This window comes from Eucyclogobius newberryi, unplaced genomic scaffold, assembly GCF_026437365.1.
Source record: "Eucyclogobius newberryi isolate DKJ021-1_F unplaced genomic scaffold, fEucNew1.0.hap1 SCAF_5, whole genome shotgun sequence".
NCBI lineage: Eukaryota > Metazoa > Chordata > Actinopteri > Gobiiformes > Gobiidae > Eucyclogobius > Eucyclogobius newberryi.
In genome coordinates, this window is record NW_027316167.1 from 30,466,949 (window position 1) to 30,489,416 (window position 22,468).

The following is a 22,468-nucleotide window of genomic DNA, read 5'->3' on the forward strand; positions in this document are numbered from 1 at the left end:
ATACCATCATATTCATGTGCAATACTGATTTAACCATGTGCAATACCGTCATATTCATGTGCAATACTGAATTAACCATGTGCAATACCGTCATATTCATGTGCAATACTGATTTAACCATGTGCAATACCGTCATATTCATGTGCAATACTGAATTAACCATGTGCAATACCGTCATATTCATGTGCAATACTGAATTAACCATGTGCAATACCGTCATATTCATGTGCAATACTGAATTAACCATGTGCAATACCGTCATATTCATGTGCAATACTGAATTAACCATGTGCAATACTGAATTAACCATGTGCAATACCATCATATTCATGTGCAATACTGAATTAACCATGTGCAATACCGTCATATTCATGTGCAATACTGATTTAACCATGTGCAATACCGTCATATTCATGTGCAATACTGAATTAACCATGTGCAATACCATCATATTCATGTGCAATTACTGTCAAGAAAGTGTGTTGCAAAGAGTTGCAACACAATTTATTCATATTTATACATTTGGCCACTAAAATGCTGCTGTCATATATAGTTTTAGTCAGTGTTATGTTACTTTTGCTGACTTAAAACTAAACAAAAAGTTATCATAATGACAAAAAACAGTGGCAATATTCAATACTAAACTGACACATTTTCTTGTCAAATAACACAAATTAAACATAAATGAATTAGAGACTAGATCCAAGTTAAACATGAACACAATTAACAGATTTTCAAAGTCACAAACCAAAACAAAGTAAATGGATTTAGTTGATTTTCGTCGACTAAAACTACTAAAACTGAAGAATGATTTGAGTCAATCACAGTAAAGCAGGTTTATTTATCATGTACAGTTGAATACAAAAACACAGAGATACAGCTATTTTATAAAAACTAAACATAAATAACAGATTCAGTTCAGTACAAATGTTTTGGTCCCGTTGTTCAGCCTTAGAGTGATGGACGACGCATGAAAGATTTATTGCTTTTCAATCGGAATATACTTCAGAAATGGGATGTCGCTTGGACAATACGAATCAAGCAGCAAATAATCATTAATTTAACATTATTATACATACAGTACATTTATCTTATGATCACCTCTTATCCTGTGTAACATTGTCTGCAAAGAAATGTAGCTTGTTTCCAACACTTTCAGTCAAAATCAACCAGGAAACATGGAAACAGTTTTTCTTTCTGTTTAAAATGTGTTAATTTTGCTCTTTAGGTTGTTCAAATGTATGGACCAAAATAAAGAAAAGTCCACAAATAAATCTGATTCAATTAAAATGACTAAAAGGCTGCTAAAATTGCATATATAAGAGGCAGTATTGAATTGAAAAAGCTTGGCAGAGTGGTATAAAAATTCAATACTGGCATCATTCTGGTGAAAACAGTAGCATCTTTCAAACGTATGACAACATGAGGTAAAGATGAGTACAATGTAATATCAATCAATATATATCATAATAAATGTCTTCAGATTCAACAAAGTTCATTTAAAAGTCCAGTAAGGAAAATTCAGTCTTGAAGTGTTCATTCACTTACTTAAAAACCACAAAATCCACAGTTTTTTTCAGTCTAAATCCTCAAAGTGGATTGATTCAGGACATCAAAGCGTTTGTAATGTAATAAAAGTGGTTCTATATAGTGTAGAAAGGTGGTTAAACGTTATGGTTTCTGAAGAGGCAGGTCCTCCTCTTCTTCGTCTAAGTCACTGGACGGACCGTCGGGATTTTCGGAGCCAAAGCGACGAATTTTGCCAAAAAGTCCCGGACTCTGCTGCTGCCTCCTCAGTCTGAAAAACACAGAAAATATTAATAATGATGACTTATTGTGGTTCCATTGATGACGAGGATGCATGACTAAAAGTTAGGATACATATTATGGCTTATTTCTATCGTTATTGACCTTTAAACATGTTGTTACATTGTTTTAGAACTAAGTCACTTGTGAAAATACAGGGACCAACGACAGACACGTCCCAAAAATATATATTTAACATCACAGGGATGTTTAAAAGGTGAAAATGTTACTTAGTTCTTTAAAACTGGGGTACCAGACTTTTTTGAGTCAATTTAGTGTTTTCCCTCAAAGAGCATCTTGTAAAAGCAGCACTTTGTGACAAAAATGAGACCACTGCGCATTGTCTGCAGCTAATTATAAGCATTTAATCTGTCATCAACCCGGCTCTGATTGGCTGAGCGTGGACGGTCCACCCCAGTTTCACGTCATCGTCTGAAAAAAGCCGTTTTAAAGCTGTACACAAGTCTGAAAATGAATGCGTGTGAATATTAAAGGTGCCATAACATGCTTTTTTCACGTTTCGTAGTCTATCCTAAGTGTATAATTGATAATAATAAGGGTTGGGCAACACCCTTAACATAATAGTTAAGAAATACCACCCAGACCTTGGACCCCCTCACCAACCCGGAAATGCAGACGGCTTGGTTTGATAGGGGGAGGCTGGGGAGGCGTGAGGGGGGATGATGACGCGTGCCTGTGAACACCCCCCGTCAGTTTGGAGATTCGTGGAAAGGAGATAGTCTGTGATATAGCTAAACACTGCGGGAATCAATCAAAAAAACACTCTGGGAACATATATGAAGCACAAATAGCAATGTAAGAAGGTTGAAAGCTCTGAAAAGTCGATTTTGCATGTTATGGGACCTTTAACGATGGTTTGTGAGAGCTAGAGACGAGTTACAAAGATTTAAAAACTACTAGAACCTATTGAAAACCACACATTATTTTCTAACAGTAAAGCGTTCCCTCTTCAGGATTTATTGTTGGCGCTCCATCTACTGGCACGCCAACAATTGCAATAATACTTGCCCGGCGACGGAAATGCTCAGAAAGAGACAGCCAATGATTTATGGACTTCAAAATGACACTGATGATCTCTGACCTCTGTCTATGAGGTCATACATCTGGGAAAATTGAAACGAGGCTCAAAGCAGGAGCAGAGAAGATTGAAGCCTCGTAAACAAGATGAATGAAATGATGAAGGAACAACATGAACACGTCTATTAATGAACAACGAAGGCAAAACTAGAATTGTGAAACTGAGACTTGTGTTTGGACATTTAAAGGTGCACTATGTAACTTTTCTGGTTGAATATCTTCCACCTGCTCGTCACAGGTCAGATCTGTGTAAATGTGAGCCAAGTCGTGGCCGATATGGCTTAAAATGAATACCTCCATTCTTTCTTTAGTTTTAGTAGAGTTTCCCGAAGACAGTATCCAGCAGATAATATGGAAATGGGCAGAAATATTACTTTATACACTTGTTTGGGAAATGGCATTGCAAGTTTTTTATCGTTTTCATTTGAATAATCTCATTTGCAGCTTTTTAGAAGTATTTTACGACACAGACGCGCAATATTCAAATTTACCAAGAGTCTGAAAACAACAATTGCAATATTATCACTTTAGATATCCCAAGTCTTAGTAGAAAATGTGTAAAAATGTTTTTCAAGGCATTATTTCAAGGTGGAAATGTAGGTTTTGGCAGAATATGGGACCTTTGACAGAGCAAAGTTAAGACAAAGTAACAGCAATGTGTCCGGTCAGCAGCGGCGCCCTGTGACCCAGCAAAGGTGCTTTTCTTCTGGGTCAAAGAGCTCCACGCCTATGTGTGCCCAATGTGCCCCATCGATCAATATCCAACTGTGTGACTTCAACTTGGACAAACTTCACTGATTACGGGAACTACTGGGTCACGGTGGCTCATTAGAAATAAAGAAAAGAAATAAAGTTACAAGATAGTGTTCGCTTTTTGGTCCTTACAAACTCTTATTCTAAACTGAGATGAGAAGCAGAGTCGTGGGTCCTTTGGTGATGATGATCTCATTTCACTCTGATCCATATTAATTCAACACTGAGTGAAAAAGCCGATGGATATTGATCTTTCTTGAACTTAAGTTTTAGGCCTGAGAACAACTTTGTGAAGTTATTTAAGCAAAATGGAGTCAGTTCTGCCTTGTCTATTCTGAAAACAAAACACCACCTGTCAACATGATTCTAATGTCACTTCAAGATACATTTGATTTCATTTGAATCAAGTTAGTAATAATAATGTTTTCTTTAACTTGTGCAGGTTTTAATGCTCTATATTTAGACAGATCTTCCTCTTGAGAGTTCAAATCGTCTGCTCTCACATCTTGACATATTCTGTTGCCAATCCAGGAAGTGCTGGTGCTTTTTGTACATACAAAATAAGGACTGATTGTTTAATTTGCAAACACCAAACTGGATTTAAAAAAATAAATAAATAAAATCTCTATCTCATTATATATATATATATATATATATATATATATATATATATATATATATATATATATATATATATATATATATATATATATATATATATATATTAGATTAGATTAGATTCAACTTTATTGTCATTGCACAGAGTACAGGTACTAAGACAACGAAATGCAGTTAGCATCAACCAGAAGTGCAAAACAGCAGTTAAAAGTGCAGAGTATGTAAAGTGAATCAGTGAATAAATACAGAATGTACAGTAGGGGGCACAATCACTGTGTGTGTGTGTGGCAGTCTACGGTCTCTGTATGTGCATGTCTGTGTGTGTGTGTGGGGGGGGGGGGGACATTGAGGTAGAGAGTTCAGCAGGATGACCGCTGCAGGGAGGAAGCTTTTCCTGAACCTACTGGTCCGGGAACGGAGCACCCTGTAGCGCCTCCCGGAGGGGAGGAGGGCAAACAGTTGGTGGCTGGGGTGAGAGCTGTCTCTGACGATGCTGCGCGCCCTCCGCAGGCACCTCTTGCTCTGGACAGTCTCAATGGAGGGGAGTGAGGAACCTGTGTTGCGTTGGGCGGTTTTCACCACCCTCTGGAGTGACTTCCGGTCCGCATCAGAGCAGCTGCCATACCATACTGAGACACAGTTGGTAAGGATGCTCTCGATGGTGCAGCGGTAAAAGTTCACCAAGATCAGAGGAGACAGGTGGGCCTTCTTCAACCTGCTCAGGAAGAAGAGACGCTGGTGTGCCTTCTTGACCAGGGTTGAGGTGTTGAGAGACCAAGAGAGATCCTCGGAGATGTGGACACCCAGGAACTTGAAGCTGGTGACACGCTCGACCTCCGTCCCGTCGATAAGGATGGGGGTGTGTGTGCCACTCTTCTTCCTGAAGTCCACGATGAGCTCTTTGGTCTTCTTGGTATTGAGAGCCAGGTTGTTGGCGGCGCACCACTCTGCCAGATGCTGAACCTCTTCTCTATACGCCGTCTCATCGTTGTTGCTGATGAGGCCAACCACCGTTGTGTCGTCTGCAAACTTGACAATGGTGTTAGAACCATGTACAGGTGTGCAGTCGTGGGTGAAGAGGGAGTAGAGGAGAGGACTCAGCACACAGCCCTGTGGGACACCGGTGTTCAGGATGAGTGTAGAGGAGGTGTGGTTTTCCAGCTTAACAAACAGGGGTCTGTTGGTTAGAAAGTCCAGAACCCAGTTGCAGAGGGAAGCATCGATACCCAGGCCAATGAGTTTGGTAATCAGTTTGGAGGGGATGATGGTGTTGAATGCTGAGCTAAATATATATATAGTTATAGTTATAGTTATATATATAGTTATATATATAGTTTGCACATTAATCACATCAAAAATGGAACTAAACCCAAGACTAAACTAGACCAAGACAGAACAAGGAATAGAACGGGACCAAAAAAAGGAAAATCAGAACAAAAATGAGCTCAATTTAGGACCAAATAACAGCGATAAGTGTGAATGCTTTGACCAAGTGTTTTCGTTGGCTCAGAGAACTTACTAAACAGGATTCATCAGACAAGCATGAATGGAGCTAAATACAATGAACGCTGTGGTTAAAAGTTCAGTTTTGCCTCATGTGTGTCCTTTAAACGAGGAGGATCCCTGCCCTGTCACTCACAAATGCGCGGCTGCAGTGACAGGTACACGCAGCTCTGTCACGCTTTAAATATTGTGTCATTTCTCGGTTTGTCTCCACATTTTGACTTTGGCTCTGCGTTTCTCTAAAGCCTGTGCAGATAAAAGTCTTGCGCTCCTGGCTGTGTCTGTCAGAGGAGCTTTGTGAAACCGCTGATTTGGAAACAAGTCGGTAAAAATTATAGGCAGGGGATTCGTGTCAGGATTAAATGAACTTTTAAATAATATTGCAGTACATGCAAAGCCTTTTTAATGTCACAAATGTAATGTTTACTATGTATAAAGTAAATTAAGTTAATTCCAACCAAAAGTATACTGCAAGCTTGCTCTTGTCTCACTAAGTATGATCCAATACAGGGTACGCAAATACTGCAACTATTTGTATTCTATATCCAAAATACAAGGTAATAAAGTAATTGTTATTTAGACTGTAACGTGGATTGGATTTGGGTTTAAAGTCCATCCTTCTTCCGCTTTATCCGGGGCCGGGTCGCAGGTGCAGCAGTCTAAGCAGGAACTCCCAGACTTCCCCCTCCCCAGAAACTTCCTCCAACTCCTCCGGGGGGATCCCGAGGCGTTCCCAGGCCAGCCGAGAGACATAGTCCCTCCAGTGTGTCCTGGGTCTTCTCCGGGGCCTCTTCCCGGTGGGACATGCCCGAAACACCTCCCGAGGGAGGCGCCCAGGAGGAGCGACTGCAGCCGCTGCACCGATCCGCCTGTCAATCTCACGCTCCATCTTTCCCTCACTCGTGAACAAGACCCCGAGATACTTGAACTCCTCCACTTGGGGCAAGGACACCCCACCCACCTGCCCTCATTCCAGAGCAGCCCTGAGGAGTCCAAAATGCACTGGGAACAGGTCTGACTTAGGAGTCAGGAGCTGTGTTCAGGTATGAACACAGCTCCTGATCCCATCGGTAACACTAATCCAGACGATGTAACTGGCTTCATTGTAGCACTCGTCATAAGGAGCTTCTGAACCACTCCTGGTCCGACCCGTCACCTAGGACCTGTTTGCCGAGGGAGACCCTACCAGGGGCTTGAAGCCCCCGACAACATAACTCCTGAGATCATTCAGGCGCTCAAACCCCTCCACCACATTGAGGTTGTGGTTAAAGGAGGGAGGTTTAAAGTCGTTAAACCGACATGCTAGTTCAAAGTAAATATTTGAAGGTGTAATGGACACGGAGGAGCTTCTGGTGTAGAAGATCTCAGTCTGGTCTCCACCAGAAGCCAAACTCAGACAGTCATTTAGAAGAACAAAATCAAACTTCTCTAACTCTGATGAAAAGCTTTTTTTTGCTCCTCTCAATTCAATAAAAATCAGCAATTTTCTTTATGCTCCTGTGATATTTTTTCCTTTCTCTTTTTCCTCATAAGCAGCCATACTTACCACACCACCTGTCAATCACAACTCGCCCAGATGAAACCGGTGACCAAGACTCACACGGTCGTAAAGTGTCAGAGACGTGTGAATTCTGGATTCCAGGCGACACCTCAAAAAGTGGTGGTTCATTTTTCAGATTTGTCTCCATTTACGGTTAACCCATTAACCGCCACGAACAGAGCGAAGTCATTCTGCCGGGTTAACTGGCACATTTCATTCATTTGCCTTGTCTTTTTAATCTATAATTGTAATACACAATTGCGCTCATACAACACCTAAAAAAAAGTGCGCTGACACTCAAATAATAATGTTTATCTCATTAAGACTGAGCAAATGTGAATGACACTGCAGTATTATGGACTAATATTTTCACACATGGATTATTAATCTTGGATTACACATTAATGGAGAAAAGTTACTGGATTATTCATCTTTTTGCCTCTGATGGGAAAATGTCGATCTTTTACCAGTTCAAGTTAAGGTAAGTGGCTAATGTTAGCGACTTTACACCGTGACCTGTAAATAAGTGTGGTTTATAGCAGGGCTGGGAATCACAGGGTCCCCTAACAACTCGCGAGACATGTGATAATCGATATATTGCTCATGATATTCTAAGATATATCCCTATTTTTCTTAAAGAACCGAATACAAAGTAACAGTCTTTCTTTGTTAAACCACGACCTGCACAAACTCAAAATGAAATGCATAAATTTTAATCATCAAAACAGTCAAAATGTCAAATGTTTTGCATAAACAAGTTCCCTTCCTTTAAACAAGCAACACAATTGCAGCACGGTCACAAAACGATTCAGGAAATAATACGAAAAATGGCGATATATATATATTGATACAGCAGCCAATGATATCGATACTGTATCACCAAATCTCAAATCCCGCTATATCAATATTTTGGCACATCCCTAGCTTATAGACAGCGTTTGTAGTGGCTTTCATTCAGTGACACATAAAGAACAGTGAAATCAAGTTAAAAAAAAAAAAAAAAAAAAGAAGCAAACCGGTAAACTGACTAATGACAGTGAAGGAATCCACATTATTCTCAAAAAAGAACATATAAACGTGCGTCACTAGTCAGGAAAGACACCCACATCATGTATGAATGTTAGTGTTTGAGAGGCCGGTGGTCGTTGGGGCCGTAGGAGCCAGTTTGTCCCGGGGCAGCTGTGTCGCCATGGTCTCACCTGGACTGTAGATGTTCTAGCTGCACCTGCATGTTCTCCGTCTGCTCCACCTGCTCGTCCAGCGACCTCTGCAGCTTCCTCGACTGGTTATGGGCCTCATCCAACTGCACACACAAGCACGTTTACTGTAACCACGGACGATGAAGTGACATCCAGGCATATCATTTATACTGAGAGACCTACTGTGTTGTCACTATAGAAGGTTCAACAAGGTTTAATTCATTCATTTGAATCAGGACAGAGCATAATAATCAACGTGTCAGCAACAGCTTCAACATAAATGTGCCAGAATTAAGCAAATTTGACCCGTTCGCAGGTAAAAAGCACAAATAATTCATACAACATAGACACAAAGTATATCTACAAATATGAGGTGTGTGACTGTAAAAGCAGCAGTCCAAGTTCAGTTTAAGGGGCAGTTTTATTGCCAGCGCCTTTCATCAATTACCTCACTATAAACACTGGTTCAACACATCAACGCAAATGAATATTATACTTGATTATTATGAGTACAATTGGAAACATGATATAGAATTTGGATGGATAATGACACCAGAACAGATGTTTGGGAAACAGAGCAAACAGGATATGGGGGAATGGGACGCAGACTTTGTTCCGCCCGACTATGAGCCTTGTGCAAAGTTGACCTAAACTCTGGATTTACTTTCGCCCCGCGTTGTGCTGGGTCTGTACCTCGTCCTCCGCTTGCCCCAGCTCCTTCTTCAGCTCCTCCACTCTGAGTCTCAGCTTCTTCACCTCGGCCTCGTGACCTTCCACTCGTCGGTTCGCGTGGGCCAACTCCGCCGTCTTCTCCTGGAACTGCTTCTTCAGCTTCGTGTGGACGTGTCTCAGGTCTGCCAGCTCCTGTCGCCCAAACACAAAGGAGTTACTCTATGTCTCATTAAAAGCTCTCTTTGTCAGAGCAAAAAGTACGTTTTAAGGCCTGATGAAATTGTAAGATGAGTGGGAAAAGGTGGGACAATGATTGATACAGTAAGAAGGTTTAGTGCTTTATCACTGGACCAGACACGGTGTTTTTATGTGGAGTTTGCATAAGTTTTCTCTGGTTTCTCCTTCCACCAAAAGCGTGTCAAATCAGGCCCCTTGAAAAGTTTTTTTGAAGAAAAGCGTGTCAAATATGGCACTTGTATTTGAAGTGTTCATACGTAGACACACTGATAACAATAGTAACATTTTAAAGAACGTTTTTAACTGTACTTCAAAATATTAACACATTCATACTCCATTTTGATGACCATAAGACATAAATCATAGTTTCATTTTCTTTATCTAACTTAAGAGTAAATATTTTTTGTAACAGACATGCATTGTTCTTACTTATGTTTTGGCTACTCTAACATCTCTATATTATTATTTTTCCTAAAGCTTCACAGAGCTGCACAAAATTGTGGATTTAACCAAAAGAAAGTTCGAATTGGTAAATAAAACAAGCAGATTGACCAACGTTCACAGGAGACAAACTGTAGCTGACAACTGTCCCAGAGCATCCTCGGGGCTTAAACCCTCCGTTTCAGAGGGATAAACACAAAGTCTCATTGGGAAAAAGATGCACTGAGCAATAACAGAAAAACAGACATTTTGTTAAACAGTTCCCTTGACCCAGACGACAGCACATTTTCTCATTCTAAACTGGCCTTGTATATTTTCATCAGCCTCAAAAACTATTATTTTTGTATGATTTTCTGTCTAAACCGCCCTCTCCTTCAGCCTTTAGCGGTTAGGGTTAGGGTTAGGGTTAAGGTTAAGGTTAAGGTTAGGGTTAAGGTTAGCCATGAGGCTATAACGGGCTATGAGGGAAATGCCGCAGTCCCTGAAACTGCGCGGCCATTTGACCGTGCAGCGGCTCTCCAGCCACGGCCTTTGAAACCGCTTCATGCCACAGACTGAAAATCCGAGAAATAGTCAAATCCAATAATCATAAAAATAATGAGCTGTGATAAATGAGATTGAAACACTTAATTATTCATTATTTATTAATTATTCATTGACCTTTTATCCCCGTATTATAACATATTACCAAAAACGCTCCAATTAGTTAATATTGTAGACGGAGCTATGCACATAACCTTATTCTAAGCGCTAAAACGACACAAATACTGACGTCCTTCATCTAATATAGAAACCTTGTGTATTAGTTCACCACATATGATAATAATAATAATAATGGTCTTTTACATATTCTTGGTTCATATCATGTCATGCCATCGACACAGAAGAGGCTGCTGGGTAAAGGGGGAGGGGTAATATACGACAACATCAAGGCGAGAACAAAGATAAAAAGTCATAAAATGCATTGGTTTCGGTCATGAAAATGGTAATGGAGTGATTCAAGTGGCAGTATAAATAGACAAGAGGTGAGAATATACTGAAATGTACACTGGCCTAAAGATGGCTGCAGTTAACAATAGCAAGCAGTGGATTTTTAAATGTTTTTATAGTGAAAATTTAATGGACTATGTGCTGCAATTACATAACAATTAAAAAATAATAATAAAAAACTAAGAGGAAAGAGCAGGGGGCGTGTGCAGAGGTGGGAACGCATTCATGTGGTGTCTGAGTTTGGAGGAAAAATGCAATGAAATAAAACAAAAAAATAAAACCAAAACGATAATTTGATCGTAAAGAATATAAGTCCACACAAATATACAGAGGCAGTATTCCACATGTGTACCGATGTCCTTGCCTCCTAGTGTCCGGAGAAGACCATCACTACAGTTAGTAATGAACCTCATAGAATACTTCAAAGTATTACCAAGTATTCACTCACATTGGTTGGATGAATGAAGGAATTACTAAACTGTATGCATCATATTAAAAGTGTAGCTTCAGTATCATCTCCATAGCACGTACAGCGTGCATCATGGGAAATAAATAAACAAATGAATAAATCACCCAAACAATTATTTTTAATGCAGTTTGTTGCATCAAAACTCTAGACTTGTGAACTGTTTAAAAACTAATTTCATTGATGTTACTATTTAGAGGCACTTCACTCTTTAATTCAAATAAGAGAGAAACTTATAATTACTTGAAACAAACGTTTTACCCTCGCTGCTTCTCCTCGTCGTGTTTTAACAAAGTTTTATTTTTACAAATTGTCCCTGAGAGCATTAATCTAAAGCCAGGAGCTGCCCAAAGCCTCGTCTCACATCAAAATGACTTCAACATAAATCAAACAGAAACTCCAGTATATAATAAACCTGCAAGTGTTTCCCAAATTGGGGCACGCTCAATATTCATTTAAAAATCTGCATTTGGCCAGATTACAGGCTATAAGTGACAGGAAATGAAGTCTCGAACTGCAAAGAAATATTTAAACCCACTAAAGAGGAGCAAAATGATGCTTTAATAAAAGGTATTCAGGCTTTTAAATATGATCGTTTGGTGGAATAAAACCTGTGGTGAATATTTATCATTGTTTTACATCATGTCAAGTTGCAATTTGAAAAAAAAAAAAAAAGTTTAAAATGACAGGAAGTGGGGCTGAGTTCTAAACCAGAACCCCGCTGTGATGTCATCAAAAAGCGACATTCGTTCCAAAAGGCTGGGACAATTTACACACAACTGACACCATTTTACGACCGTTTAGTTTAAACAGTTATTTTAACAAATTAAAGGTGTTCTATGGTCTTATTGTTTGTCAAATCATAACTGTAATGTACATGTGTTTTGGTCCTTGTTTACAGTCTGGAACGGTTATGCTGCTTTCCAGTCGTCAAGTCGGGGGAAAAAAACTATGATAAAAGTACTGCAACGACTCAAATTAAACAATAAAACCCAAGAAAGTGTGCAAATCAACTGAAATATGGATTCAATTACGTAACCGTATCAATCCGGACAGTGTTATTACATGTGTAAGGCATAAAATCAACATTTGAAGGTACATTTTTGCTTTCGTTGTCATTAGCTCCGTGTATACGTTAGCAACGTTAGCAACGTTAGCACAACAGCAGCACAGGAGAAGCACACAGCAGGGGGCAGCAGAGAGCAACTCAAGAGAAAATAACAAGAGTACTATAAATATCAGGTGTAAAACTTTATGTTGGATTGTCTGACGCTGATAAACTCGGGTTTTGAAACGTTGCCTGTGTTTTCAAGTAAGAATTCCGAGATGTGAAGATCAATTAAAATGTGAAAAGTCAAAAAAATGATCATAGTAGAGACTATACAGACTCTAAAACACATATAAAAGACCTCTTTATAGCATTGACACTGGAATTATTAAATCAAATGTCAAATAAAGTCTTAATTATTCCTGATTTTCCTCAATAACACACTTTATTTGTAAAAATCGTCCCTATAAAGGCCTTAAGTCAACATATTTCCACATTTAATTAGTTGATAATGTCTAAATAATCGTTACACTACTTGACTAATACAATAATCAAATCAAATCAAATCAATTTATTTTTGTAAGGCCCAAAATCACAACAACAGTTGCCTCTGAGGGCCACAGGGAGAAATGAATCAACAATGTCTGTGGTGGCGATGGAGTCAGACAATGTCTGTGGTGGCGAGGGACGATGTCCCAGGGTCCTCTGTCCTTAGACTCTCCTTCTCGGCCAGGAAAAACTACAAAAAAACCTCTTTGGGAAAAAAGCGTAGAAACCTGGAGGAGTTCCAGTGAAGGAGAGATCCGACTCTCACAGACGGACAGACGGACACGAGGAGACTGGAGCTGGACCCACTCTATAATAATCGTAGTTGCAGTTCTACACAGACCTACTGCACATCTGTCTTTTTAATGTTTTGTCCAGACACTTTTCTGATGTTTCAATCTGAAAGTGAAACATTAGGGTGAATGTTCGCGCCACAGACAAACAGGATTATTCCCCGTCTTTGTGAGGACACTGAAGAGGACATTTTGACTCGCGTGGCCCCCCCAAGTTTGTGGATCTCCCTCTTGAAAGTGCAGGTTAGATCTCCAACGAAACCGTCTAAAGTTTAAAGGTCGGCTGCGACAGTTCTCACAGAGACGCGGCGCCGCTTCTCGTTTTGGAACGGATCGATACGACGGTTTCAACACAAGACAAAACACTATCAATCTTCCGCCGTTTGCAGCGCAGGTCTTTTTAAACACAATAAAGAGAGCGAGAGGAACAAACCCAAAGGTGCGTGAAGAAGATATTAGGCTGAGGAGACGAGGAGAAGAAGGTCAGGCCCACGAATGCAAAGGTTGATGTGGGACGGATCAATCGGGCACAGTATAAATGGTGAGTAAAACGTAACAAAGTAAAACGTCATAATCGAGGTGCTTCTACCTTGTTCCGCTCGAACAGCTCGGTCTGAATGGCCTTCAGGTCACAGTCCAGAGCAGAGGCCGCCTGGCGGCGCTTTTTGGCCAGTTGTTCCTCGAAGTCCTCGGCCTGAGCTCGGAGCTTCTTATTGTCTCGCTCCAGGGCCAGTTTCTCCGTCTCCAAACGCTCCCGTCGGCCCCACTCCGCCGCGTTCTCCACCTGCAGACGCTCCATCTGACAACGGAACCCATCCATGCATTAGGGATGAAGAGCTGGGCGAAATATTCAGCAAATAACCAGAGCTGTATCTGTCCTGACCAAGTAAACAAATGCAATATTCTGCAATTTGCATCTGGAATCAGCACAAAAACAATCATGAAATTGTTTGTCGCGATTATTATGGCTGAAATAAATGCAATTAAAAATAATATGACAATAATTTCCATTTCCATCATAATTAGTTGTTTTTTCTCCCGTAAACACTGGGGGGAAAAAAACCTGTCTTAATAAATCATGAACAAAAGAACAAATTCAGGCGAAGCAAATATTTAACTCATACTCTAATCCTAACTTTAATTAAGTAGTTACTAAGCCTGAATCATGCTTAATAAACTATGTAACTCTTTGTTCAAGATTTGTCCTTTAACTTAAATCTTTTCTCTTATACAGCTGTAAAAATAAATTCCATCCAGAAAGTGTATTGTAAAAGTAGAACATTAGAAAATAATTTATAGATCACAAACTTGAACGAAAAGAGCCGTGTGTCACTAATTCATTTGGTTTTAGCGGCGAGAGTTTAGACAGAATTTCACTTAGGAGTTAAAATATACACAGTGCACAATATATTGCAAAAGTATCAATATCGCAATATTGTCTGACGTAATAACCAATACCACAACGAACTTAATATATTGCAATAAAGCCAAAGTTCTCCGTCCGACAGAAATAGTTTTGAAGTTTAAAAACAAATAACATTGAAAAATGCTGATTCTATTCATGATTTTGCTTTTTCAGTCTAAAGTTCAGTTTTTATTCTAATACAACAGAAATTATTGAATCAACAAAAAGGTCTTTTATCAGTTCAGCTGTGTCTTGTTGACTATAAAAATAATCATCTTAATTGTTGCAGAATCAAATAGGCATGTGAAAAAGTGGTATTATGAATATTACACATCAATAACACATTTATTTGTAACTATACTCTATCTAGAGGCCTATTTCAACATGTATCTGCTTGAAAATGTATTAAAAAGTAATTTAAAAAGACACAAATAATTGGTAGTTGCAGCCCTGGTACTTTCAATTCAAACGCGGCAATTATTGCAATTATCGTCATCGCAGTTCTTTAAATACTTGAAAGCGGCAGACAAAAAGAGGAGCAGCGATGCACTTTTCTTTTGCTTCTAGAGACAGTGAGTTGTTGGCGTTGGTCCAGACCTCTGCTCGGAGCTCGGCCAGTTTCTTGTCCATGCTGGATCGCGCTCCGAGTTCGTCCTCCAGGTCTTCGGACATGCGGCCCAGCTCGTCCTGATGCAGCTCCTTCAGCAGGTTTAACTGTGACAGAGAAGGAGCCGCGTCAGCGCTTTGGCAAAAAGACCATTTAAAGCTTGTATTAGTGTCATTTTTATCAGGATTTGCAAGGACCACTGCAGAAAGTACTTTGTGGAACAAAAAAGAGGTTAAAAATCACAATAAAACATAAATAATCACTGATATCAACTTGTGCAGATGTATGTGCAGCAGAGTTTTTAAAGTTTAATAACCATCGTTTTTCCCTTGTGTTTGTCTAAAAACTGCATCGACGGGAAACATTCTGGATCGATAACCTTCAACAACTGAATTTTATAGTATTTTCTCAAATATTTCCTGTGATTGTTGATATTTTAAGGTCCATTGAGACATGAAAGTAATAAAGGCTTTTAAAATTATAATTACGTCTTGTTTTTTGTACATTGACGGCCCCTTCACCAAAGAGCAACCGTATTCTTTATTTGGATCCCTATTTTTATTGTTTTTTATAACTGCCTGGAGGTTAGGAATGGGACGGTATGAAATTTCCTCGATATGAGTTGCATATTTTATAACGCGCAACAATAAAACAGGACTTGGACAACCATACTAAGGTGTGTGTGTTGCTCCTTTGTTCTGCCCTGCTTCACTGTGGAGAGATTTGGGGGGAAAACCAGAGCAATTCAAGGACAAAACGTCCACCAAACAGTGAATGAGACGGACTTAAGACGACTCCATTCTGCTTATTTACTGTATTTGTGGCGTGTAAGACCTGTTTTATGACCAAAGATGATCTAATTGTGAAGTAAAGGCTGTAAAGAGTGCAGCTTATACTAAAAAAAACAGTCACATTTCAGTTTCAGTCACATTGTCGTTGCCGTGTTGAAGACGTCACACGTGCTGATGCCTCGCCGCCGCTGTTAGATTGTCATGAAAAATAGAGCATGAAATTGAAAATGAAAAGGGCTGAAACTTGAAGAAGACAGAAGTTCTGGGTTTTTGATCTTCATCTACAGCAGCGAGTCACTGAAAACAAACTTTTGTGGACATTTTCATCTGCTCTTCCTGGTCCACGAGCCCTCTGCACAGGACACTCCCTCTGCACAGGACACGCCCTCGAGCCCTCTGCACAGGACAAGCCCTCGAGCCCTCTGCACAGGACACGCCCTCGAGCCCTCTGCACAGGACACGCCCTCGAGCCCTCTGCACAGGACACGCCCTCGAGCCCTCTGCACAGGACACGCCCTCGAGCCCTCTGCACAGGACACGCCCTCGAGCCCTCTGCACAGGACAAGCCCTCGAGCCCTCTGCACAGGACAAGCCCTCGAGCCCTCTGCACAGGACACGCCCTCGAGCCCTCTGCACAGGACACGCCCTCGAGCCCTCTGCACAGGACACGCCCTCGAGCCCTCTGCACAGGGCACGCCCTCGAGCCCTCTGCACAGGACACGCCCTCGAGCCCTCTGCACAGGGCACGCCCTCGAGCCCTCTGCACAGGGCACGCCCTCGAGCCCTCTGCACGCCCTCGAGCCCTCTGCACAGGGCACGCCCTCGAGCCCTCTGCACAGGGCACGCCCTCGAGCCCTCTGCACAGGGCACGCCCTCGAGCCCTCTGCACAGGGCACGCCCTCGAGCCCTCTGCACAGGGCACGCCCAGGAGCCCTCTGCACAGGACACGCCCTCTGCACAGGACACGCCCACGAGCCCTCTGCACAGGACACTCCCTCTGCACAGGACACTCCCTCGAGCCCTCTGCACAGGACACGCCCTCGAGCCCTCTGCACAGGGCACGCCCTCGAGCCCTCTGCACAGGGCACGCCCTCGAGCCCTCTGCACAGGGCACGCCCAGGAGCCCTCTGCACAGGACACGCCCTCGAGCCCTCTGCACAGGGCACGCCCTCGAGCCCTCTGCACAGGGCACGCCCTCGAGCCTCTGCACAGGGCACGCCCAGGAGCCCTCTGCACAGGACACGCCCTCTGCACAGGACACGCCCACGAGCCCTCGGCACAGGACACGCCCTCGAGCCCTCTGCACAGGACACGCCCTCGAGCCCTCTGCACAGGACACGCCCTCGAGCCCTCTGCACAGGACACGCCCTCGAGCCCTCTGCACAGGACACGCCCTCGAGCCCTCTGCACAGGACACGCCCTCGAGCCCTCTGCACAGGACACGCCCACGAGCCCTCTGCACAGGACACGCCCTCTGCACAGGACACGCCCTCTGCACAGGACACGCCCTCTGCACAGGACACGCCCTCACAGCTTTCAAGAGCACTTTGTGTCTGATCCTAAAAAATAACACCCCGACAGTTGGAAATGAGGCTCCTTCAAACTATCAGCAGGTAGACTAACGTTTATTAGCATAGCAACGCAGTAACATGTAAGATAGCATTAGCATTAGCTGCTAACGACCTGAAACAAACAGCTCGGCCTCAGTCTGGAGTGATTTCTGTAAGTCCACTGGTCCCTCCTGACCACAGTCATACATTTCTGGACAAACGGGGGCTTTGGGGATGTTAAAGAGAAAGAATCCTTTGTTTTGAGACTTTTTGCTGGCTCAGCCCACAGGGAACATGCAGCTTTCGTCCTCAAGATGGCAGTAGCAACGACCCATGATAGCGTCAGAAGCGCATCCTCACGGTGAATTTCAATCAATACCGGTTATTGTTCTTCTTTACCCTTTGTTCAGGTTCAAGTTTATCTACGTAAGTCTATCCCGTCCTTGACCAATTAGGCGCGATGCAGAGCCAAGAAGATTAGAGTATATTTTAGATCATGAATGTCCGGTGGCTTCAAAAGAAACTGCATTTAAATGTCGTGTAGGCTGCAGTGAGGAAGCGTTTCATTCACCGTAGCTTAGCATCAAACTCTGTCTGACAAAGATAAACATGAGTGTCATACAATTGGTACGATCGCACTTCATTCGACGTATGAAGTTAGAGACATACGTTTTTATCTCTTGAAAATGTTGGTCAGGGATGTATAAAATAATTGACTTGTATTGTATTACAAAAAGGCATAATTATCATTTCAATTCTACACAGGTGCTTTTTGGAGAGAGGTTACGCTTCAATTTTCAACTTCAATCTCGTCAAAAATCAGACAACAACGAAACAACTTCATCCCTGTTGGAAAGGCCAGATGAAGGCCGTGTTGGTCGAAATAAAGACTTTTTAGCTTTTCTAAAACGGACAGAGCTCTTTTTGTTTTATGTGTCTGAGTTTTCCCTGCAGACAACCGCTCTAGTATCTTCAATTTAATTTCATTTAATGTTCAAATCCAATATTTATTTTACTGATTAAGTTTTAGTTTGAATTACAAAAACATTGGACATGACGGCTAAGTTGTTGGTGTTTTCACTTGGTGTTTTAGATGAACGTTATTGAGCCACAAGAAAAAATACTTGGAAACATTTGAAACACAGCAATATAATAAACTGAAAGTAAGTAATTAAAGTGGCATAAAAAGGAAAAAGACGAGTCAAATAGGCCCAGATATACAGATAAGTACAAGTATAAGTTTTCGGCCCTCAGAGGCGACTGTTGTTGTGATTTTGGGCCTTACAAAAATAAATTGATTTGATTTGGTAAGTATGTTATCTGCAGGTGAAAGCTCAGGCCACACAGGGATGTAAGAATATCAAATATGTTATAATTGTTGGAGAAAATATTCACGAGTATTCACGATTACTGAGATCACGAACAAAGTAGTGTTGTCACGATAATAAAATCTCAATGCTTGATACCGATTTCGATACCACAATGATAATGCTCATTTTAAGACAATAGACTGACATTTGCACCGTAAATAAAGGTACTTTCTTTATTAAATCTTGTGGTTCTTACACTAGATCTGACAAAGCTCAAGATGATTCTAAAACTGTTCAGCAAATGTCCAGTTTATGGGATTTTTTGTACATATTCTTGCTCTAATGAGTATTAAGTGTCGATACCATTTTTAGTAAGGATTAGTATCTGCTTTTTGATACTTTCGTCAAAGCTTGACCAAACAGGGAAGTCTTTAGTTTTTTTCCATTCCCATTGTCAAACATGTTTCTGTTACAAAATCTAACTTTCTGAAAGACAAAATAAAGTTAAATATGACAAAAACAACCAGATAAAAAAGTACTGTACATGTATATGCATTTTGGACCATAAATTGAATTAAAAAAAAAAAAAATGCTTCTAAAATAGTCACAATAATATTTTTTTAATGATATTGTGATTTGAATAGTATTGACGTCCCCAGTTGCGATTGTAGTTACTTTTTTAAACTCTAACTATCCTACAATAATTATACTAAGCCCGTCATCCTAATATATTGCTGGCTGTCCCAAAGTCACAACTCCTTTGACCCACAGTCCAACAGTATCTCAAATCTCTGGCTGTAATTGCTTGACATTTCCCTGTGGCTCAGACGGCTGCGGAGACTCGACGCCTCCTTTTTGCAAACGCTGATATTTCTGGACCGAATGCGTCCTGTGATCTGGAGTATCAGGGCCCAGATAAAGATGGCCTCCCGTCCCATGTGCCGTGCGTTGAGTTATCTAAAGGCATCATCTCTCCTCTTCTTGGCCGCCTCGAGCAGAACCGGACCAAATCGCCTTTTCATCTCCATTTTAGCGCCCGGTTTATCTCGACACGCCGTTCACCTCGTATCTCACTGACCCACTGCCGTTTGCTTTCATTTGGTCTAATCTGATCAAACAATGTTATAAATGTGGGCGCGTGGTTCAAGGTAGAAAATGGACGTGACAAAGCAGCACACTGCCCCCGTGTGGACAAACAAGGTAAGGGCCAAGCTACAGCAACAGATGTGAAGCCAGAACAAAATAGAACCTTTTCAAACTGGCTGCTTCCACTTTGTATTCCAGTAATATTACTCCAATAACTCCAGGTCTTTCCTTCTGCTGCTGTCAGACTTCATAACAAACACTGTTAGCCCTGAACGCGTGTCATACCCATGTGCAATACCGTTTTAATCATGTGCAATACTGACTTAATCATGTGCAATACTGTCTTAATCATGTGCAATACTGTCTTAATCATGTGTAATACTGTCTTAATCATGTGCAATACTGTCTTAATCATGTGCAATACTGACTTAATCATGTGCAATACTGACTTAATCATGTGCAATACTGACTTAATCATGTGTAATACTGTCTTAATCATGTGTAATACTGTCTTAATCATGTGTAATACTGACTTAATCATGTGCAATACCGTTTTAATCATGTGCAATACTGACTTAATCATGTGTAATACTGTCTTAATCATGTGCAATACTGTCTTAATCATGTGCAATACTGTCTTAATCATGTGAAATACTGTCTTAATCATGTGCAATACTGACTTAATCATGTGCAATACTGACTTAATCATGTGCAATACTGACTTAATCATGTGCAATACTGACTTAATCATGTGAAATACTGTCTTAATCATGTGCAATACTGTCATACCCATGTGCAATACTGTCTTAATCACGTGTAATACTGTCTTAATCACGTGCAATACTGTCTTAATCATGTGCAATACTGACTTAATCATGTGCAATACTGTCTTAATCATGTGCAATACTGTCATAATCATGTACAATACTGACTTAATCATGTGCAATACTGTCTTAATCATGTGCAATACTGTCTTAATCATGTGCAACACTGTCTTAATCATGTGCAATACTGTCATGTTCATGTGCAATACTGTCATATTCATGTGCAATACTGTCTTAATCATGTGCAATACTGTCTTAATCATGTGCAATACTGACTTAATCATGTGCAATACTGTCTTAATCATGTGCAATACTGACTTAATCATGTGCAATACTGACTTAATCATGTGCAATACTGTCTTAATCATGTGCAATACTGTCATATTCATGTGCAATACTGTCTTAATCATGTGCAATACTGTCTTAATCATGTACAATACTGACATAATCATGTGCAATACTGTCTTAATCATGTGCAATACTGACTTAGTATTGCATATGATTAAGACAGTATTGCACATGATTAAGACAGTATTGCACATGATTGTCATAATCATGTGCAATACTGACTTAATCATGTGCAATATTAAGACAGTATTGCACATGATTAAGACAGTATTGCACATGATTGTCATAATCATGTGCAATACTGACTTAATCATGTGCAATACCGTCTTAATCATGTGCAATACTGTCATAATCATGTGCAATACTGACTTAATCATGTGCAATACTGTCTTAATCATGTGCAATACTGTCATAATCATGTGCAATACTGACATAATCATCCGCAATACTTTGAATGTCAATCATATTGGTGTAAGTGTTACTATTGTTGTTTTTATCATTTTCTATTTTGTAATTTACTTTTTTATTAAGAATATAAGAGTTTTTATGAGAGCTTTTCTATTAAGAGAGTTTTAAAACGTTTTTTTAATAAGTTATCTGTTCTTTGTTGTTTACTTCTGTACCTGCTTTGTGTTGCAACACTGGAATTTCCGCATTGTGGGACAAATAAAGGCTTATCTTATCCATTTATTTTACATTTAAATACTTTTATTGATTGAAGGTATAAGTTATGTTTAAAATATAAATACATGTTAATACAGTAAATATGTATTCCCAAAACAATTAGATTAGATTTACTGTATCCGTGATCACACTCTTATTATTTGTTTTTATTAGTAGTATTTTTATGTATTATCATCATTATTTTTCTATGTATTATTTTTTATGTATATTTGTATGTATTATTCTTTTTTTTATCTATTTTTTATTTGTATAATTACTAATGAATTTTATATAGCACTTTTCAAAGACATCAATTCAAAGGAAAACCCTCAATACAAATACCATAATAACACTAAAAACACTGAAGTTGTTTATAACACATGGCCATTCTTCCAAGTTAATTAGAATGTATTATTATTATTTATTTTACGATATGGGTTTAAAATATTTGACTTATGTTACATCTGAGCAACTATGCCATCCACGCATGTTGAAAATTGTGATAAAGATCTTTTAACATGAGTCACGTCCATGTCACGTCTCGCCTCAGTCTTTGGCCTCTATCACTAGTTTTATAGCTCTATATTGAAGTCCGTTCTCGTGTCCTTCCTCCCTCTTGTCGTGTCCTTCCTCCCTCTTGTCGTGTCCTTCCTCCCTCTTGTCGTGTCCTTCCT

General features: G+C 40.3%; 1 protein-coding gene across 2 annotated transcripts in view; it reads right to left on the reverse strand.

The window, feature by feature from the left end:
* Positions 1-821: 821 nt before the first annotated feature.
* The window catches only part of ccdc102a (coiled-coil domain containing 102A), a 78,133-nt gene continuing 56,486 nt past the window's right edge, over positions 822-22,468 (reverse strand). For both annotated transcript variants that reach the window (XM_072465422.1, XM_072465423.1), the window contains 5 exons: positions 15,213-15,329; positions 13,800-14,009; positions 9,211-9,381; positions 8,518-8,621; positions 822-1,798 (listed from right to left, as the gene is read on the reverse strand). In XM_072465422.1, coding sequence (XP_072321523.1) covers positions 1,672-1,798; positions 8,518-8,621; positions 9,211-9,381; positions 13,800-14,009; positions 15,213-15,329 — 729 coding nt within the window. In that variant the 3' untranslated portion in view covers positions 822-1,671. The remainder of the gene's footprint in view (positions 1,799-8,517; positions 8,622-9,210; positions 9,382-13,799; positions 14,010-15,212; positions 15,330-22,468) is intronic.